This window comes from Musa acuminata, chromosome BXJ3-3 (genome assembly GCF_036884655.1).
Source record: "Musa acuminata AAA Group cultivar baxijiao chromosome BXJ3-3, Cavendish_Baxijiao_AAA, whole genome shotgun sequence".
NCBI lineage: Eukaryota > Viridiplantae > Streptophyta > Magnoliopsida > Zingiberales > Musaceae > Musa > Musa acuminata.
This window is the reverse complement of record NC_088351.1, coordinates 31,502,866-31,518,805: the sequence shown is the minus strand read 5'-3', so window position 1 is coordinate 31,518,805 and position 15,940 is coordinate 31,502,866. Positions and strand designations below refer to the sequence as shown.

General features: G+C 35.7%; 1 protein-coding gene and 1 pseudogene across 1 annotated transcript; one reads left to right on the top strand and one right to left on the bottom strand.

The window, feature by feature from the left end:
• Window positions 1-348: 348 nt before the first annotated feature.
• On the bottom strand, window positions 349-9,668 carry LOC135632526 (ABC transporter A family member 2-like; annotated as a pseudogene).
• LOC135632525 (ABC transporter A family member 7-like) lies at window positions 9,667-15,495 on the top strand. The gene is made up of 9 exons (XM_065141139.1): window positions 9,667-9,930; window positions 10,084-10,390; window positions 10,502-10,573; window positions 12,156-12,268; window positions 13,951-14,106; window positions 14,422-14,584; window positions 14,667-14,792; window positions 14,869-14,952; window positions 15,095-15,495. Exons 1-9 carry the CDS (start codon window positions 9,841-9,843, stop codon window positions 15,493-15,495), a joined length of 1,512 nt encoding a protein of 503 aa, XP_064997211.1. The 5' UTR covers window positions 9,667-9,840.
• The last annotated feature ends 445 nt before the right edge of the window (window positions 15,496-15,940 follow it).

Here is a 15,940-nt window from a genome sequence, read left to right as displayed (position 1 = left end):
ATGTGTTCTTAAGTTGAGGGACAAAGGAACAACCAAAAGTGTATTTGCTTTTTTAGAGCCATCAGATCAGTTTACAAAAAATTATTTGCTTTTTAAGAGCCATCCATCGATCCATCACTGTTGGGTAACACAATTTAGTTGCAAAGAAATATTGGACTATGTTCTACCTGTCTGAGCAGAAGGGTGTAAATGCATGAACAAGAAGTAAATGTCCATACATCAGGAATCATGTCTGGAATACTTATTGCCCATATCTAATTCCTTTGGAAATTTGATGTTTCTAATGGCCTAGACATGCACAAAATCTTAAGAAAGTGAATACAACACACCAAAATACACACTTGGAATCTAATTTGAATCTATGACGAATCCAACAGGAACATCGTATAAGCCTCTGCGGGAACGTGCTTGATTCACTGTCAGTCGAACATTCCGAGGCACATCGGTCTCAGGTGAATGCCCAGAGATGCAGAGTGTTCCGGTGTCATCCTGCCCCCAGTAGACTTCTACCATCAGGCCTCTTGGATGCTCAGATGATTCTGTTCCAGGAATCCCAAGAAACCTGGCTCCCTTTGGAATCTGCACAATTGCTATTGGTGAGCAACTTTCCACTCGTTCTCAAGTTTGGATTTTAGAAGATCTATTATAGCTTCTAGAGCCATCGAATACTATCTATCTCATACTTCCAGGAATGCCACAAAAATTTCTCTATTACTGGTTTGGAATCTATTACTAGTGCAGCATTGTCATTTTTGTTCTCAATCCTCCGTATTACTCGGTGACATGAGGCATATGATAACAGATTAATTGGCTTAATCAATTCATGCAACCAGAAATAGAGTTTTAAAACAATATCCTCAAATTCTGCAGTGCAGATTCTGACCTGAATTGAGGATCCAGATGACAAGTTCAGGGTAACTAGATTCTCCTCAGTGGAAGAACTTTCCAGCTCTGCCAGTTGTGCTATTTTTAGAAACACTTCTTCGAGTGTTGTTAAACCAAGTTGTGTGTCCAAAATGCCAAATTCCTTTTCTCTATCTTGGAGCTCTGCAAAAAAGTTCTGCCACCGAAAAGAAAACTAGATAAGTAACCATATATAAAACATAGTGCATCTCCAGCCAAGGACACATATAAATTCAAAACATAATATCATGAAATTACTGCGAGAAGCTCCTCTCTGTTGTGGGGTACGGTGAAAGTAAAAAATGTCTTGTCCTCCTCTTTAGGCTCCACATGGAGTCGCTGTTAATTTCATTCCTATGTCAGTCTATAACTTACCAGAAAATTCATAAAAGAGGACATTATTGAAAATGCATTGGACTTACATCTTTGAAGAACTGCTTCACAAGCTCAAGGTGAGGATTGTATACTGGTGTGCTACCGTAAACATTGTGAGTTTGACTTGGTGTGTTGCCAAGGAAACTTATATTAGCAACATAACCAGTTCCAAATCTAGACTTGAGTCGTATAGAGGTTCCTATACACCGCAGTTTTCCCTTCGCCATAATGGCTATCCGGTCACTTAAATTGTCAGCTTCCTCCATGGAATGGGTTGTCAAAACAATAGCTCGTCCTCTCTTTGCGTCCTCTATTATGTCCCAAACATGCCTTCGAGTGATTGGATCCATACCAGTAGTCTGCACCAAACATAGGCCAAACCAATAAAAGATTCACTCGAGAGATGCTGTGACAACAAAGATATGAAACTTACTGCTAACAAGTACCCAAGGCATTCTTCAGTTGTTTACAACTTCTATTAGAAACTGTCATCTTGTCACTTTTTCTTCAAATTGAATTAATATATTTCATATCCAAGTCATCAGATAGTTCTCAAAAATACATTGACAAATCAAATACTAGTATGTTCTATTTTGTTGCTGATGAGATACATTGGGATATTACTATAGCAGCCTTTGTTTAGAAAAAATATGGCTAAAAATGTGTCGGAAGCTTAAACAGACAATAACAAGACAATAAGTAGAAAATTTTGTGTTAATGAGCTTAGATTTTGTTACAAAGACAAGAGGATCAGGAATTTTACCCCATGGGGCAAGAAAAATACTGAAATAGACAGACTCATACATCCATTTCATAAAAGGATACCAATCTAGCGCCAATAACAGAATCATGTTGAGATTGCACTTCTTCAAATTTGCACGTCAAAAACTACTATATTGGCAATCATTGTCATATTATTTTTTAATAGAATATATAAGGTATGATAGTATAACATTGCAGAGATAAATTTTTGAAACAGCAGTTTCATAATAATGCTCTCACAAAGTCTATTTTCGTTAAAGTGAAAATAAAGGAAATGATCAAATATAGCTGATCCATGTCCGCAAATATCAAATGTCAAGTTGCTTAGAAAACGAAAAGAAAAGAATAGTAAAACAAATTTCTCACCTTAATTATTTTTTTTACACTCACCTCCGTTTTTCCTTCTTTTGGATCATAACATAAGTGGAATGTTTTTCTTTTTTCACTTAAGTAATAATTAGTGTTTGTAGAATGTATTTAACATGTAATATCCAAATTGTGTTATCTTTAGAAAGATGTATATGGATTTCAACTTTTTTCTGAAGATGCTGATAGACGAATTTCCCAACAACTTGTTGAGGCAAATGCTTCCTCTTCATTTTCTCTTATTTTCTTATGCTCCTATAACATAACTATCTGATTGAACAAGAGAACCACCACATATATGTAGGGAAATTTAGGGGACGACATCACATACGCAGCGAAAAAATATAAAAACAAAATCCCTAAATTTCTCATCAATGTGTTCGTCGTCATGTAAAGATTGGTACACAAAATTCATGAAATTTAAAACTACGTATATTAAAGATTGTGTTATCTAGGAAGATCGTATATCTTTGAATCCCTACAAATATGTAGGAGAGGGTGAATGAGGTCAAGTGTCATACTCTCTAGCGGTGATCCATACAATAGGGCTGTGACAATGCTCCTCAAAACTTCAGGCCTGCTATCTGAGGAGGAGAAGTGGAGGAGAATAGGAGATGACAACCCAAAGAGGCTTAGCATATAAATCATTGGTTTCCTCCTATTTATAGAGGTCCCCTATCAACATAATCCTAATAGATCCTGCTCTATTGGGTATTGAATCTTCATCCAATTACTAAGTCTCTTAGATTAGTGGATCTCTATCCAATACTCTCTTATTGACTCTTATTGAATCTCATCCATAGGATCCAATAATTCAGGGGCTTATTGGATATCTAATAAGATAAGGGCTCCGACGGTTATCTCATATATGAACCTCTACTTGTCGCAATGCCTATCATATATGTGTGACCCTTTAGGCCCAATATCAAGTTGGTCGTAAGTCATACCTGTCAGAACTCCTTCTAGCTTAGTGAATTATTATCTCAATAATAATTCACTAAATTCATTGACCGTATACTTATAGTCTCTAATTCATATAATATCCTAGATATCATATACCAAACATGGTGTTATCAGACACATATAATATCCTAGAGTCTCGCTATAATCGGATTCTCCCGGAGAACTTTTTTTCTCTCAACCTGAATGACCCTGACCATGGATTTATCTGAGCAAGAACATATGTGATATTCCTCTCATGACACCGAGAGCGGATGTTCTTCAAAAAATACTCAATAGTCCTCGTAAGGTTGGCTACCACTCCCGATGACTGGTTGTGCTAGATCTGGAATCTTCAAACTTGCATCAAAGAGTGAAGTACTCATACAGGACATCCTTGGTGTCTCAAGTCTAAGGACCAGATACACCATTGGGACTACGAAATCGTTGTCTGACAATAAGGTATCATCAATTATCCAGCATTCCGTAAGCGGATCAATCAATGAACTCATTCTCTAATGAGCACCTGTACTATATCCCTAGTGTCCCCACACGAGCAACTATGAGACCATTTGTATCCATCATATGAACGAGTATATAACATACCAGTATGTCCGGTTATCTCGATGTCCCTCTCGAATAACCTATGACCAAGATTATTTAGGATATGTGTTTAAAAGCGAATCGATCTCATTATCATGATCTTAATCGTGATTCTCATTGCACAAATCTATGGACATCATAATATATTCAAGCAATGAGCAGTATAAAGTAATAAAATATCAAATAATAATAAATAAATAAAAAGATTATTACACGTGTCATTACTTACGTGATTGATTGACTTGTAGGACACCTATGATTAATAATATCTAATCTATACAAAATAACATGGATGAAAATTCGATCACTTCACGTGGACTTATTATCCAAAAGTGCAAAATTATAACCGTATATAATATGCATGTATTAATTTCCATATGCATGTTGCATCTGTCCTACATTTGTTAGACTTGATGTATTGGTGTGCTCGTATCACGTGCTGTTTCCATGTCCATGCTTCACAAAGCATATTGGCTCATGAACATTAAATTTCTTATTAATCATATCTCTCTCAATCACTTCAGGAAAGGAGAAGCTTTAGTGTGATCTAATGAATAAGAGGGAGGAATATGAAAACACTGGATCCTTGGGAGATACAAGCCATTCTGGAACTAGTTTATGCAGAGTCGGAACTTGGAATGAGAAGCCTAGATGAATCATGAAGATATCCGACACAATTGTTTAAAGATGAGTTAAAGCAGGTAGAACTGAAATTGTGGAAAAGAAACCAAAAGCACCAAATATTCTTGGCAAAAGAAAATAATGATCGTGTATGACAGTGAACTTTCAACAGCAACTTACTGGCTCATCCAAAAAGACCAATTTTGGATCTCCAATGAGGGCTATTGCAACACTAAGCCGACGCTTCATTCCTCCACTATAGCTTCCAGATCTAACTCGAGCAGCAGCAATGAGTTTTACATCCGCTAATGACTTTTCAGCTACCTGAATTACCAAAAAAACATATTCAATTTGAGTAATTGACCATCCTAGAGCATAAAAAAAAAGAACCTGTAAAAATAATATTAACACTTCTTAGTTGAAATAAAGTTCTTTTAGCTCACAAATGTTTATGAAAATTGTCTCAACTCCAGATGTAGTGTTCTTGCATATGTGTGTGTGAATTGTGTAGGAGAAAGGAGGGCATATTTTCCACCAAGAAATTCCACTTCAAAAGTTTGTATTTAACCGGATTGAAGATTATAGATACTGTTTAACAAAAACAAGAATGAAATGCTAGAAGGGTCTTGAGCACCTACCGATTTAATCCTAGATGGAGGCAAACCTTTAATACTAGCAAATAGATGCAAATGTTCTAGAGCTGATGATTCATCCCATAAGATATCAAACTGCCAAACAGAGAAGAATCTATAATCAGAAACTAATCAGTCTTGTTTTTCAAACAGTTAAAGTATGGCTTTAAAGAGTTGGCCAACTTAATTCTGGAGGCAAATGAAGCATACCTGGGGACAGACTCCAATCATCCTTCGGATTTTTGACATACCCACTGAACTCCGAACAGAATATCCATAAATTAATTCTGTAAGTAGGTAGTGTGACTTAGCATCATGGCCTTTTTACTGTTTGTGCACAACAAAAATATATGCTAAAAAAAGAAGAAGATTTTACCATCTCCTCCTGTAACTGGTGTAATACCAGTAAGACAATTAATCAAGGTAGTTTTCCCAGCTCCGTTAGGTTCCAAGAAGGCAAAATAGCTGATCTTTTGCAAGGTTTACCCATATTCCCTGAATTCATCAATAGGAAATTTTCTGAAGTTATCAATTCTCTATTGGGAAATGATTGAGCAATAAATCCACGACACAGAGAAGTTCTAGCACAAATTGTCAAATGAAATGGACAAGATATGAAGCACCTTGACAGCATGATATGGTGAAGACCTGTTGCACTTGCAACAACCAATTTTGTTAGTGCCTTTGTATGTCTTCGTTAAGCCATGTATTTGAACTTGCAACATTCGTTTCAACTTCACCATATGCTGCTTGTTGTTTCACAGCATTTTCCTCTGTGAGGACATCCTCGTCGTTTGGAGTAGCATCATCCAATGGCGGGATTGAATCAGAGCAGCTACAAAGACCACCTTCTGTAAAATGTATTATGGAGTATCAATATTATGAATTCCTATGATTTCACAATAAAAATGGAACAAAAGTGAGTTTATAATTTAAAAAGATCATTCTTACCTACCACCTTGTTTCCATCTTTCCCAATCCAGTACGAGGGACTCAAAAAATAAAATATTGATTTTCTGACACCATTTGAATTTGGAATAATATTGTCGAAATAAATTGCCAAAATGAACCATAAAAAAAGAATGTTGATACGAGCCACCTATAGATATCTTCCTGTTTGATATACACAGTGAATGTCAGACGTGAAGGAGATTAATGGCAAATTTTCTACTTGGGATAAACTGCAAACGTACAATAGTTATCACACATTTAGGTTCAAATGTGGTGCATTCTCCACGGTTGCGCCAATTCATTCCTTTGCCTTCAGAGGTAGCTGTTGCATTGCCAAGCAAACCAAGAGCTTTGGCAAGAAGGTTGGGGGGGAATAGAGACCTTATCAATATCGAGAACCCAACAGTTGTGGCTGATGATGACTTGCTAATGAAAGTTGATATCATGAAAGCAAAACTTAGCTGCAAAGGAGGCCATATATGCAAGATATAAGTAATATTGGCATCAACATGTAGCATAAGCAAGGAAGAAGTTCAAAAGACAATACATATCCAAAACAAGCCTAATCAAGTGCTCAATATAAATGCACCTAATACGTGAAAGAAGTTGCATATGAAAGAAACAAAAGTTACCATATTAAGTTGGAAGGACTGTGCTCCTGCACAGAAAGCCCTTGTCGGGGGGTTTCCGACTTTGATCCATCGACGGTTAAGTTAGTATTTGGTTTCCTTTTTTCCGCCTCCCCTTGGCCAGATGTTGGTCAGGAGTTTTTATACTACTGCATAAGGATCGATCGTATGCGGATTTGACGCGACGATCGATCCTCGAGCGATGAGATGATATCTTTGTGCGGTCGCCACTCGGAACGACGCCATACGGTACCGTCCTAAACTTCTCGGGACGAAATGTACCGAGAGGTACCTTGGTACGGATCCTGGCTTGTCACGTGGAAGTACTCCTCGTGCTAACTTGACAGGGGCGTGATGCAATATTGGTTGCGACCTGGCTAGGACTCAAAATATGCCTTATCAAGATATAGTTAAATTGAGTGAATATTTTTTACTTTTACATTGGATTGACAAGAATCTTCCGATCAATATATTGATACCAAGAATGATGGGAAAATTAATAAGAATTAACAACTCATTATGAAAATTAAATATACACTTATAATTGAATAATCCAACTTGGAGCAGATACAGTGTCATATTACGTCTCATTAGAATTCATTAAGTGCTGGAAAATTGATAGCAATATGGTAACTTGATAGAGGAGAGACAATTAAAGAGAATAAAAGCTGTACTAATTCTCTCACTCGAACTTTCAATACCAATCAGACTTTTACACTCAGAGTTTAAACTTATATTCCAAGATTAAGATTTTCTGGAGAGAAAATTATGTTATTTATATTATTAGGAATGATGATATTGAGCAAGATAATTTTATGAAATAAAAGAAATTATGGTAATATGTTATTAAAATTCTCTCAATCACAAGTGTCATGGAAATTATTTCCCCATCATAATATAATTGGAATGTGAATTATATATTTTCTTGATTAAACAATTATGTAATTATTCTATTTTATAATCATTCAGATGATATTATGAAATGTGATAGTAAAAATCTTAAAATAACTCATACTTGTTTCACATACTTTTCTTCTCCTTAATTGCTTAAGATTCCTAAAAAAAATTTCTCTACTATATTTTTCTAATAATATTTTTGATGAAATTTGTGAGTGACCAACTATTGGATCAATTTCATACAAATTCATATTTGCTTTTACCATCATTCCAGAAATGACATAAATGAATAGAGCATCCTTACTTTTTTCCTTTGTTCTTATAATTTTTCTTTATCATCATCCTCTTGCCATCCTGTTTCATGTAGTTTGTGCAAATATAATAAAATGCACAAAATTTTATTTGCTACATATCTCAGAAGCAATTTATCACTTAAACTTATTTGTTTTAATATTTGAGGTCCTTCGCTAATATAGTTTCACGATGAGATTAAGTCTTATCTTATCTTTCTTGATTAATCATAAGTATATATGGTTATTTCTTATGAAGCAAAATATGAAGTATTCATCATTTTTTTTCTAAATTCAAACTCATAATCGAAAGTTTAATCGATTATTTTTTTATTATGGTAACGATGACGAATTCCAAAAAACCTTGTAATTTCTTAAAATTAATGAAATCTTTTATTTTCTCATCCCTTGACTCTCGAACTTAGTGAATCTACAAAATGTCATGATTACATCATCCAAAGCACTCACTCTTCTCACTCAAGCTTTTTCTCACATGTTGCCTTGTTAATCTTATACTCACTTTTGTTCTGAATATATTACCTTTTAAAAATTTATTTTGATCTAATCTTAAGTATACTAAATTATATGTTTTGAGTGTCCATAGTTAAAATCTAACATTGCAAGCCCAATCAAAATCATGAGTTTTTCTTGGATATTATTGCCTTTCTATCTTTTGATCTATCGACCAAAAAAGTTCTTATCCTTGATTTTTGTAGATTGTCTTTCCTTTTTAATTGCTTGATGTTCTCTTGCCTACGCTTACTTCTAACAATTTTGTTGATTAGATTTCGAACACTCGTGAGCTACCTTATATGACTAATCTACTTTGAGTTGAAACATTAACCTCATCCATTAATTCAGACAATTTATCCACCTAAATTTCACTAATTTTATGATAATATATTTCTTAACAAGCCTTTTTCATGCCAATACTTCCTTCTACTTTCTTTTTAATAAGCATCTTGGCAGAATATAATAATACTAAGAATGATAAAGAAAAAGATAATATTGGAAAGAGAAATGATAACAAGTTGTCATTGTTATCTCAATCAAAGAAATTATGATAACATATTATAATTTTTTAATCATAATAATCTCATCATGATTTCGTCCATCATAATATGATTGGAATGTATATTTTACATTTATTTTTATTAAAAAAATCATCATATTATCCTATTTTGTAACTACTGTTAGTGCATATATTCATGCAAAATATCAACTAATCATTTCTTTCGAATATAACATGAACATGCATCACCAAATTTGATATTAAAACTTTTCCTAATGTTCTCATGTTCATACAACCTAATTGTTCTAAGGGTGTGCATGGTTGCACCAAAGTTCATGAAAGCTCATGTTTCTTCTGAAAACTTCTTTTTTAATATTTATTTGGCAGGAACAAAAAGAAAAAGAATTCCAAAACTTCTTTTATGCAAAGAAAAAAAATTATTATATTCAAATATATCTTAAGGAAAATAAGAAAAAATAATTTTTTTCCCTATAATTTCATAGCTTAGAATAGAATTTATAAGGAAAAAAAATCGTTTTCCATCATTTTCTCTACCACCGAAACTCTCACTGTGCCAAAACCCCCCTTCTTTGAAGTCAAACGATCCTGCGTTGACCATTGTATCCTTCCTACGTACATTTGCTGCTGTCACATGATCCAGCGTGTGCAGCCATGCAAGAGAAGTCATGCCGTCTCTTTCCTTACCACCATTTCCTGCTCAAAACTCCCGAGAATGCCCTATAAATCCTCTCTCCCTTCGTTCAAGCTTGCAGCCCGTTGATCTTTCGAGAGAGACAGAAGCGAACCGGGAAGTAGGCGCAAGCGCATTTCTTGCGAAGGCGAGACAGAGAAAGTAATCGATGGAGTTATCGGCCTCCTATTTGTCCCGCGGCGCCGCTAGCTTCTTCACCCAAGCCAATGCTCTCCACCGCAAGAACCTCACCTTCCAGGTTCCCCTTCCTCCGCCTTCCTCTCATCAACTCGATTTCGTTTCCTGAGCGGAGTGGCGAAATGAATAGGAATAGAATCACCTTTTGTGTTCTTTCCCTCATGCGCTTCGAGCCTTCTCATTGCTTGCCTGTATGCGTGTCCTCTTATGGCAGAAGCTAAACCTGAAGACCAACATCGAGATCGTCGCGTTCCCCATCTTCCTCTGCGCGGTGATCTTCGTCATCCAGAATGTGGTGGAGGACGAGATGAACAAGGACGGGCATCGATACGGGTGCCAGGGAGGGGTCTGCTCCAGCCTCTTCGAGTGGCCGGCGCTCCTCCAAGTTCCTGGCCCCGAGTCTCGCGCAGTGACATCCGATCACCCCACCCCCGCGGGCTTGCCCGATGAGTCTTGCAAGGTCTCGCAGTCCTGTCCGGCGTTGGTACTTTTCACCGGCGGCAATCAATCCTTCGCACAAAGTATCCGATTCTCTTGCCATGCTTTTGTTCCGGAAATCCATCACAATATGATGATTGCCCGCGAGTAACTGTCTGAACCGAAATTGATCTTTGTTGGCAGTTCTGGCGCAGAGTCTGCTTCTGAGTTCTTCCTCCGCATTGAACCTCTTGGATTTCCCCAGCAGTTTGTCTACTGTCATGCTTGTAAGATCTTAGAACCAATGCTTTTGTCTAGTTTGCTGTTATCATTCGTAATTGGAGGCAAGATTGATTCTTTCCTTGACCTTTCCAGGGGACCGACACATCAACGGGAAACACACAGTTCATGGAGCCTGCTTTTGTCTCTGATAGACCCTTAAATCTGATCCAACCACAGTGTACATCAAATGCGAGAAGTCCAATTTCCATTAAAATTGCCAACAGATCAATTGAGCTAGGTAAAATATTTTCTTGCCGGGAGCAAGACTACTTAGTTTTCTTCCTCCTCCTGTTCCTTTTCTTTGTCAACTTATAGTTCCATTTGAGGTCTGGTTTACAGTACTTCTGTCATGTTGAAATCTGTATTTGCACAATCGCCTGTGGTGAGGTTCTGTTGGTATCTCAACTGTCACATGGTGTGTACATTGGTAATGCACAGAAGTGTTCCTTGCCTCTTCTTCTTTAAGAAAGAGATGGCTCATAAACCTACAGGATCTTTCCCCAAATATATTTAAAAGATATTTCTTTTGCGTTGGTTGCTTCACATCATTATCTATTGCTTGCTTCCAACTACATGCTGATTTCTGAAAATTCTGAAACAGTAGGCAACTCTCCAACTTGCTTAGCATCATTAAGGAGCTAGAACAAATGATGTGCTTTGATTAAAATTCGTCAAGTGTCATACTGATGACTGAAGTATAGGACTCTGCATTATCATATTCTCATCAAATACTCAATTGACAGATCTGGCAAAAAAGCCTCTATTTTTTGTTCCTTCTTGAATCTGAATGTGACCATTTGCTTTGGCATATTGCCAACAATTTTCCTTTTTATTTTTTGAATTCTGTGAAAACATGAATGAGCTTCCTGTTTCAGCTTATGACCAGATGAAAATGTTTGGAATTTTTGCATGATGTTTGAGGCCTTTCAGACTTTTTCCATAATATAATATTAAATAAAAATGATGAGAATCAACCACCTTTTGGAAAAAAAAAAATATTTGGAAACCTTTTTCATGTATTATGTGTTCCAGGTGATGATATTGATGTGTCATTTATGATTTATAAATGCACCCAGAATGGAAGTCTGAACTAAAAGGAAATTTAAATTTTATGTCCATGATCTTTTACAAAATTAAGTTAGCCTAAATTCCTCAAATCTATGTACATTGTGAATTTGAACTGCAATCAAGCTGATTCTTTAGATTTCATGGAATCAGATGATGCATAAAAATATGCTTAGAACCTTTACTGCCTTTAATTGACATTAAATGCAAGTTTATTTGAAATTATATTCTCCATATTGTACTATTTTAACATTGTAGCTTTTGTTAAGAAAAAAATGTTATATTCTGAATCTCTAGGCTTTGAAATGACAACAGAGTTACAGTGTGTTCAAGGATTGATTCTGTGGCATGATAACTCGTTGTTGATAAGTGATTAGTTATTTAAAGATTACCAACAAGGAAATTCAGAGAAGAAAATTAATGAGTTCATTGCAGGTTACCTTTTTGAACTGCTTCAAATTTTTTCCTTTGTGTGTGTGTCTATATGGGGCTTCTTATACCAGTATGTTCTTTCGCTTGCAGCCTATGACTTCTTGAACTCTGATGAAAACTCTTTTAATCTAAATATAGGGTACAACTCAACGTGTAATGATGGCAATGGTTATCTGGTGCGTGTGCCTCACTCGGTGAATCTGGTATGTATGAGACTGTTGTTTTAATCTCTGATATTGCAAATAATGTTCTGATTTGTATTAGCATCAAATAGTTGGCTAATTGCTGCTAAAATCAGTAATAAGTATGAGGGCAGTATTTTTTAAGGGCATTTTAATTCATCTTTTTTTATTGTTTCATCTTGTTAAGGTGATAAGTGTTCTCACCCTTGTGCAGCAACATCATGGATAAGTTTGGCTGACATAAAATTAAATATGTTACTTGTTGTAACTATTATCCCTGGGAGATAGAGTGAGCAATTTTATTAACACATTATTCTATTCATAAAATTTGGTTTCAGTTAATATTATTCTATTCATACTCTTAATTCTGTTTCCTAAAAGTAGTGGTTAACCCTCGGAGAGGTTCACTTCCTAGCAATTGGCTAAAATGTTTAAATTAAAATTGATAATAATATGTTCATCGGATTCTTATAAATCAATCTTAGTCTTATTCATTTTCAATATGGAACTAATCACTTGGGCTCCGATAGCAAAAAAACATAATGGACTTTCCGTGGAATCATAGCATTATTTAACTGACGAGTACTACTCCAAATTCTTTAATTTGAAAATCCTGCCTTTATACTAATAGATATTCTTTATTCACTGCCAAGGTGTTACTTTGACTACTTGTCAAAGTAATCTTACTTGATAATAACTAGTAAAACGGAACATAATCCTAGTTTGTGGTTTTCTGGTACCTTTAAATATATGATTGATATGAATTCAATGAAAATTTAGTAAGAAACCAAAATATGTTGTTTTTATATGAATGAGGCTTTCTCACTTTCACATAGCATCGACCGAGCCTCTCTTAAGTTTATGCAGACACTAAACATCAACATGAGTCCTGCTGACTCAATATTTTTGGCTCATATCTAGTTGCACCTCTCTGTAAATCCTGCCTTTTTGATGAATTTCTGGTGATGAATGAACTCAATGTTTTACTAGCTACTCATTTTCATGGAAAACAAGCGAACAGTCTGTCTCGAGTTCTGAGAGAGGCTTAAGCTAATTGTCTAACCTATACTGCTGTCTGCATCATTTCTTTTGTTTACTTTTAGCTGTATGTCTAAACTTTGTTTATGAATTGTGTTTGTTCATTCTTTGTAGATTCTTTCAATTGTCTCTAACAAAGATTTTAATTTCGAATGATAATGTCTGGATCGCCTGGTCTGCCAGCAGAACGATACTGTCGAATGGGACTGTTTCCGTCCTGTTACCATCCGAAATCGATCGATAACGATCAATTTCGATCGTCATTGGTCTCCCTCGACGATCCTGATCCGTCGCCCCCCTCACTCACCGGACGCCACAAATGAAATGTCACCTCCTCCTCGTTTGAGGCAACGAGGTCTCGGCATCATCGGTGTTATCCCGACGATGCCGTACCGTACCGTACCATACAGTACCGTATCAAAATGAGCTTAAAACGTCAATACGATACGAAATTATGAACATAAGTCTCTATGTCACTTTTGCTTAAACAATAGAAAAGAGAAAGCAAGACCCTTTTTAACAATCATACCTAACATTTCTTTAATTTTGTGTTTATATATCCATATTGCCCCTAGACCTAAGATAGGTATAAGTACACATAGACCAATGAGCATTATCTCATATTTCATTTATTTATGAAATTATCATTTTCATTTACTTTGCAGGCCTCAAATGCCTATCTGAAGTTTCACGATGGTCCTGTTGTCATGGCAGTGCTATATCTAAAAGAAATGCCCAAAACTGGAACACAGTCGAGGTTTGACATTTCTTCTCTTCTCAGTGCGTTATTCTTCACATGGATCATTGAGCTACTTTTCCCGGTAAGTTTAATGAGAGATAACATTATTAAAATAGATCTTTGAAATCTTTTTCTTAAAGAGGCAGCATTTTGTTTTGATGTGCATCCAAATTTAGTGCTAAGTTTCTGTAATACACAGTCTGCCTTTCCATGAGTGTTTGTTGTGGATGGGTAGAACCCTGAGATTCTACTGTATTCTTCCATGCCTGTGACATTATATGAAGATTTCAATCTCTAAACATCTATAGAACCCTGAATTAATCTACTATCATCATAAACTTTGGATGGTCTAACTTACTTCAGCTTAACAGAGACTAACCTTTTGTTTCTTATGTAGGTCATCTTGACATACCTTGTCCACGAGAGGCAACAAAAGTTAAACATTATGATGGAAATGCATGGGCTAAGGGATGGACCTTACTGGTTGATATCTTACGTCTACTTTTTCTCACTATCATCACTCTACATGATATGTTCTGTAATATTTGGCTCTCTAATAGGTAAAGGCAGCCCAAAAACTTCATTTGTTTGTGCATGAAAAGCTAAGCCTTTTCTGAGCTGATAATCTTTTCTCCTCTACAGGGCTAAAATTTTTCAGATTGAGTGACTACAGCGTACAAATCGTGTTCTATTTCTTTTACATAAACTTGCAGATAGCGATGGCCTTTCTCGCATCACCTTTCTTTTCTGCCGTGAAAACTGCTACAGGTGAGATATAAATATGGCTAAATTGGATGGGAGAACTTAGTGACATAGTCTAATGATATAAAATCTGATGCTGCAGTCACTGGGTACATTTATGTGTTTGGTTCCGGCTTATTAGGACCATACCTTTTGCAATCTTTCATCGAAGATACTAGCTTTCCAAGTAAGTAGGAACATTTCCAAATAAACATTCTCTATGGGATGATCTGAAAGATGTTTTGACCTGAAAGTTTGTGTTTTCTGGAAGATATCAATTCTCTTCACAATTCTTCAGCATTGAAAAAAGGTCTTCTCATGTTTTTCAGGAGCTTGGATTATAATGATGGAGCTCATTCCTGGATTTTCCTTGTATCGTGGGTTATATGAGCTTTCACAGTATTCCTTTAAAGGATATCAAATGGGGACTTCTGGCATGCAATGGGGAGACTTAAATGACAGGCAAAATGGGATGAAAGATGTGTTGATCATAATGTTTGTTGAGTGGCTAGTATTTCTTCTAGTTGCATTCTATTTGGATCAGGTATTAGGAGGAATCAGGAAGGTTCCACTATTTTTGTTAAACTATTTCCAGAAAAAATCTCCATCATCTCAAAGAAACCGTAGTTTGCGGCGACGAGGATTCGGAGTTCCTGTTGAAACGGAGAGTAGTGATGTTTCTCAGGAAGTAAGTTGCATTACTTTTCAGAGCTATTGTAAACTTGACTGAGTTCCAATGATCAGAACATTTAGAAGTTCATTGTTACTGAAAAAGTGAAACACTTAATTTAATTGATTACTGTTCAAGGTCAAGTTTTTCATTAGGAGTCTTAATATATTTGCAGAACATAGCAAGCTATATTGAATCAGACAATCAGAAAATTATTAGAATTTGTTGATTGCTTAACTGAAAATGGATCTTTGAAAGGTCACGTTTCTTCTGAAAACTTCTTTTGTGATGTTTATTTGGTAGGAACAAAAACAAAAACAAATTCCAAAACTTCCTTTATGCAAAGAAATTTTTTTTATTATATTCAAATATCTAAAAAGAAAAAGAAGAAAAAATATTTATTTTTTCTATAATTTCATAGCTTAGAATAGAATTTGTAAGGGAAAAAAAAATCGTTTTCCATCGAAACTCTCACTGAGCCCAAACCTCCCATCTCGGAAGTCAA

Bases quoted from the DNA above. Each gene is read 5' to 3' on its own strand.
- LOC135632525 (XM_065141139.1), top strand. From the start codon at position 9,841: ATGGAGTTATCGGCCTCCTATTTGTCCCGCGGCGCCGCTAGCTTCTTC. The intron at 9,931-10,083 runs GTTCCCCTTCCT...CTCTTATGGCAG, and splicing joins GCAAGAACCTCACCTTCCAG to AAGCTAAACCTGAAGACCAA. The intron at 10,574-12,155 runs GTAAGATCTTAG...TTTCGCTTGCAG, and splicing joins GTTTGTCTACTGTCATGCTT to CCTATGACTTCTTGAACTCT.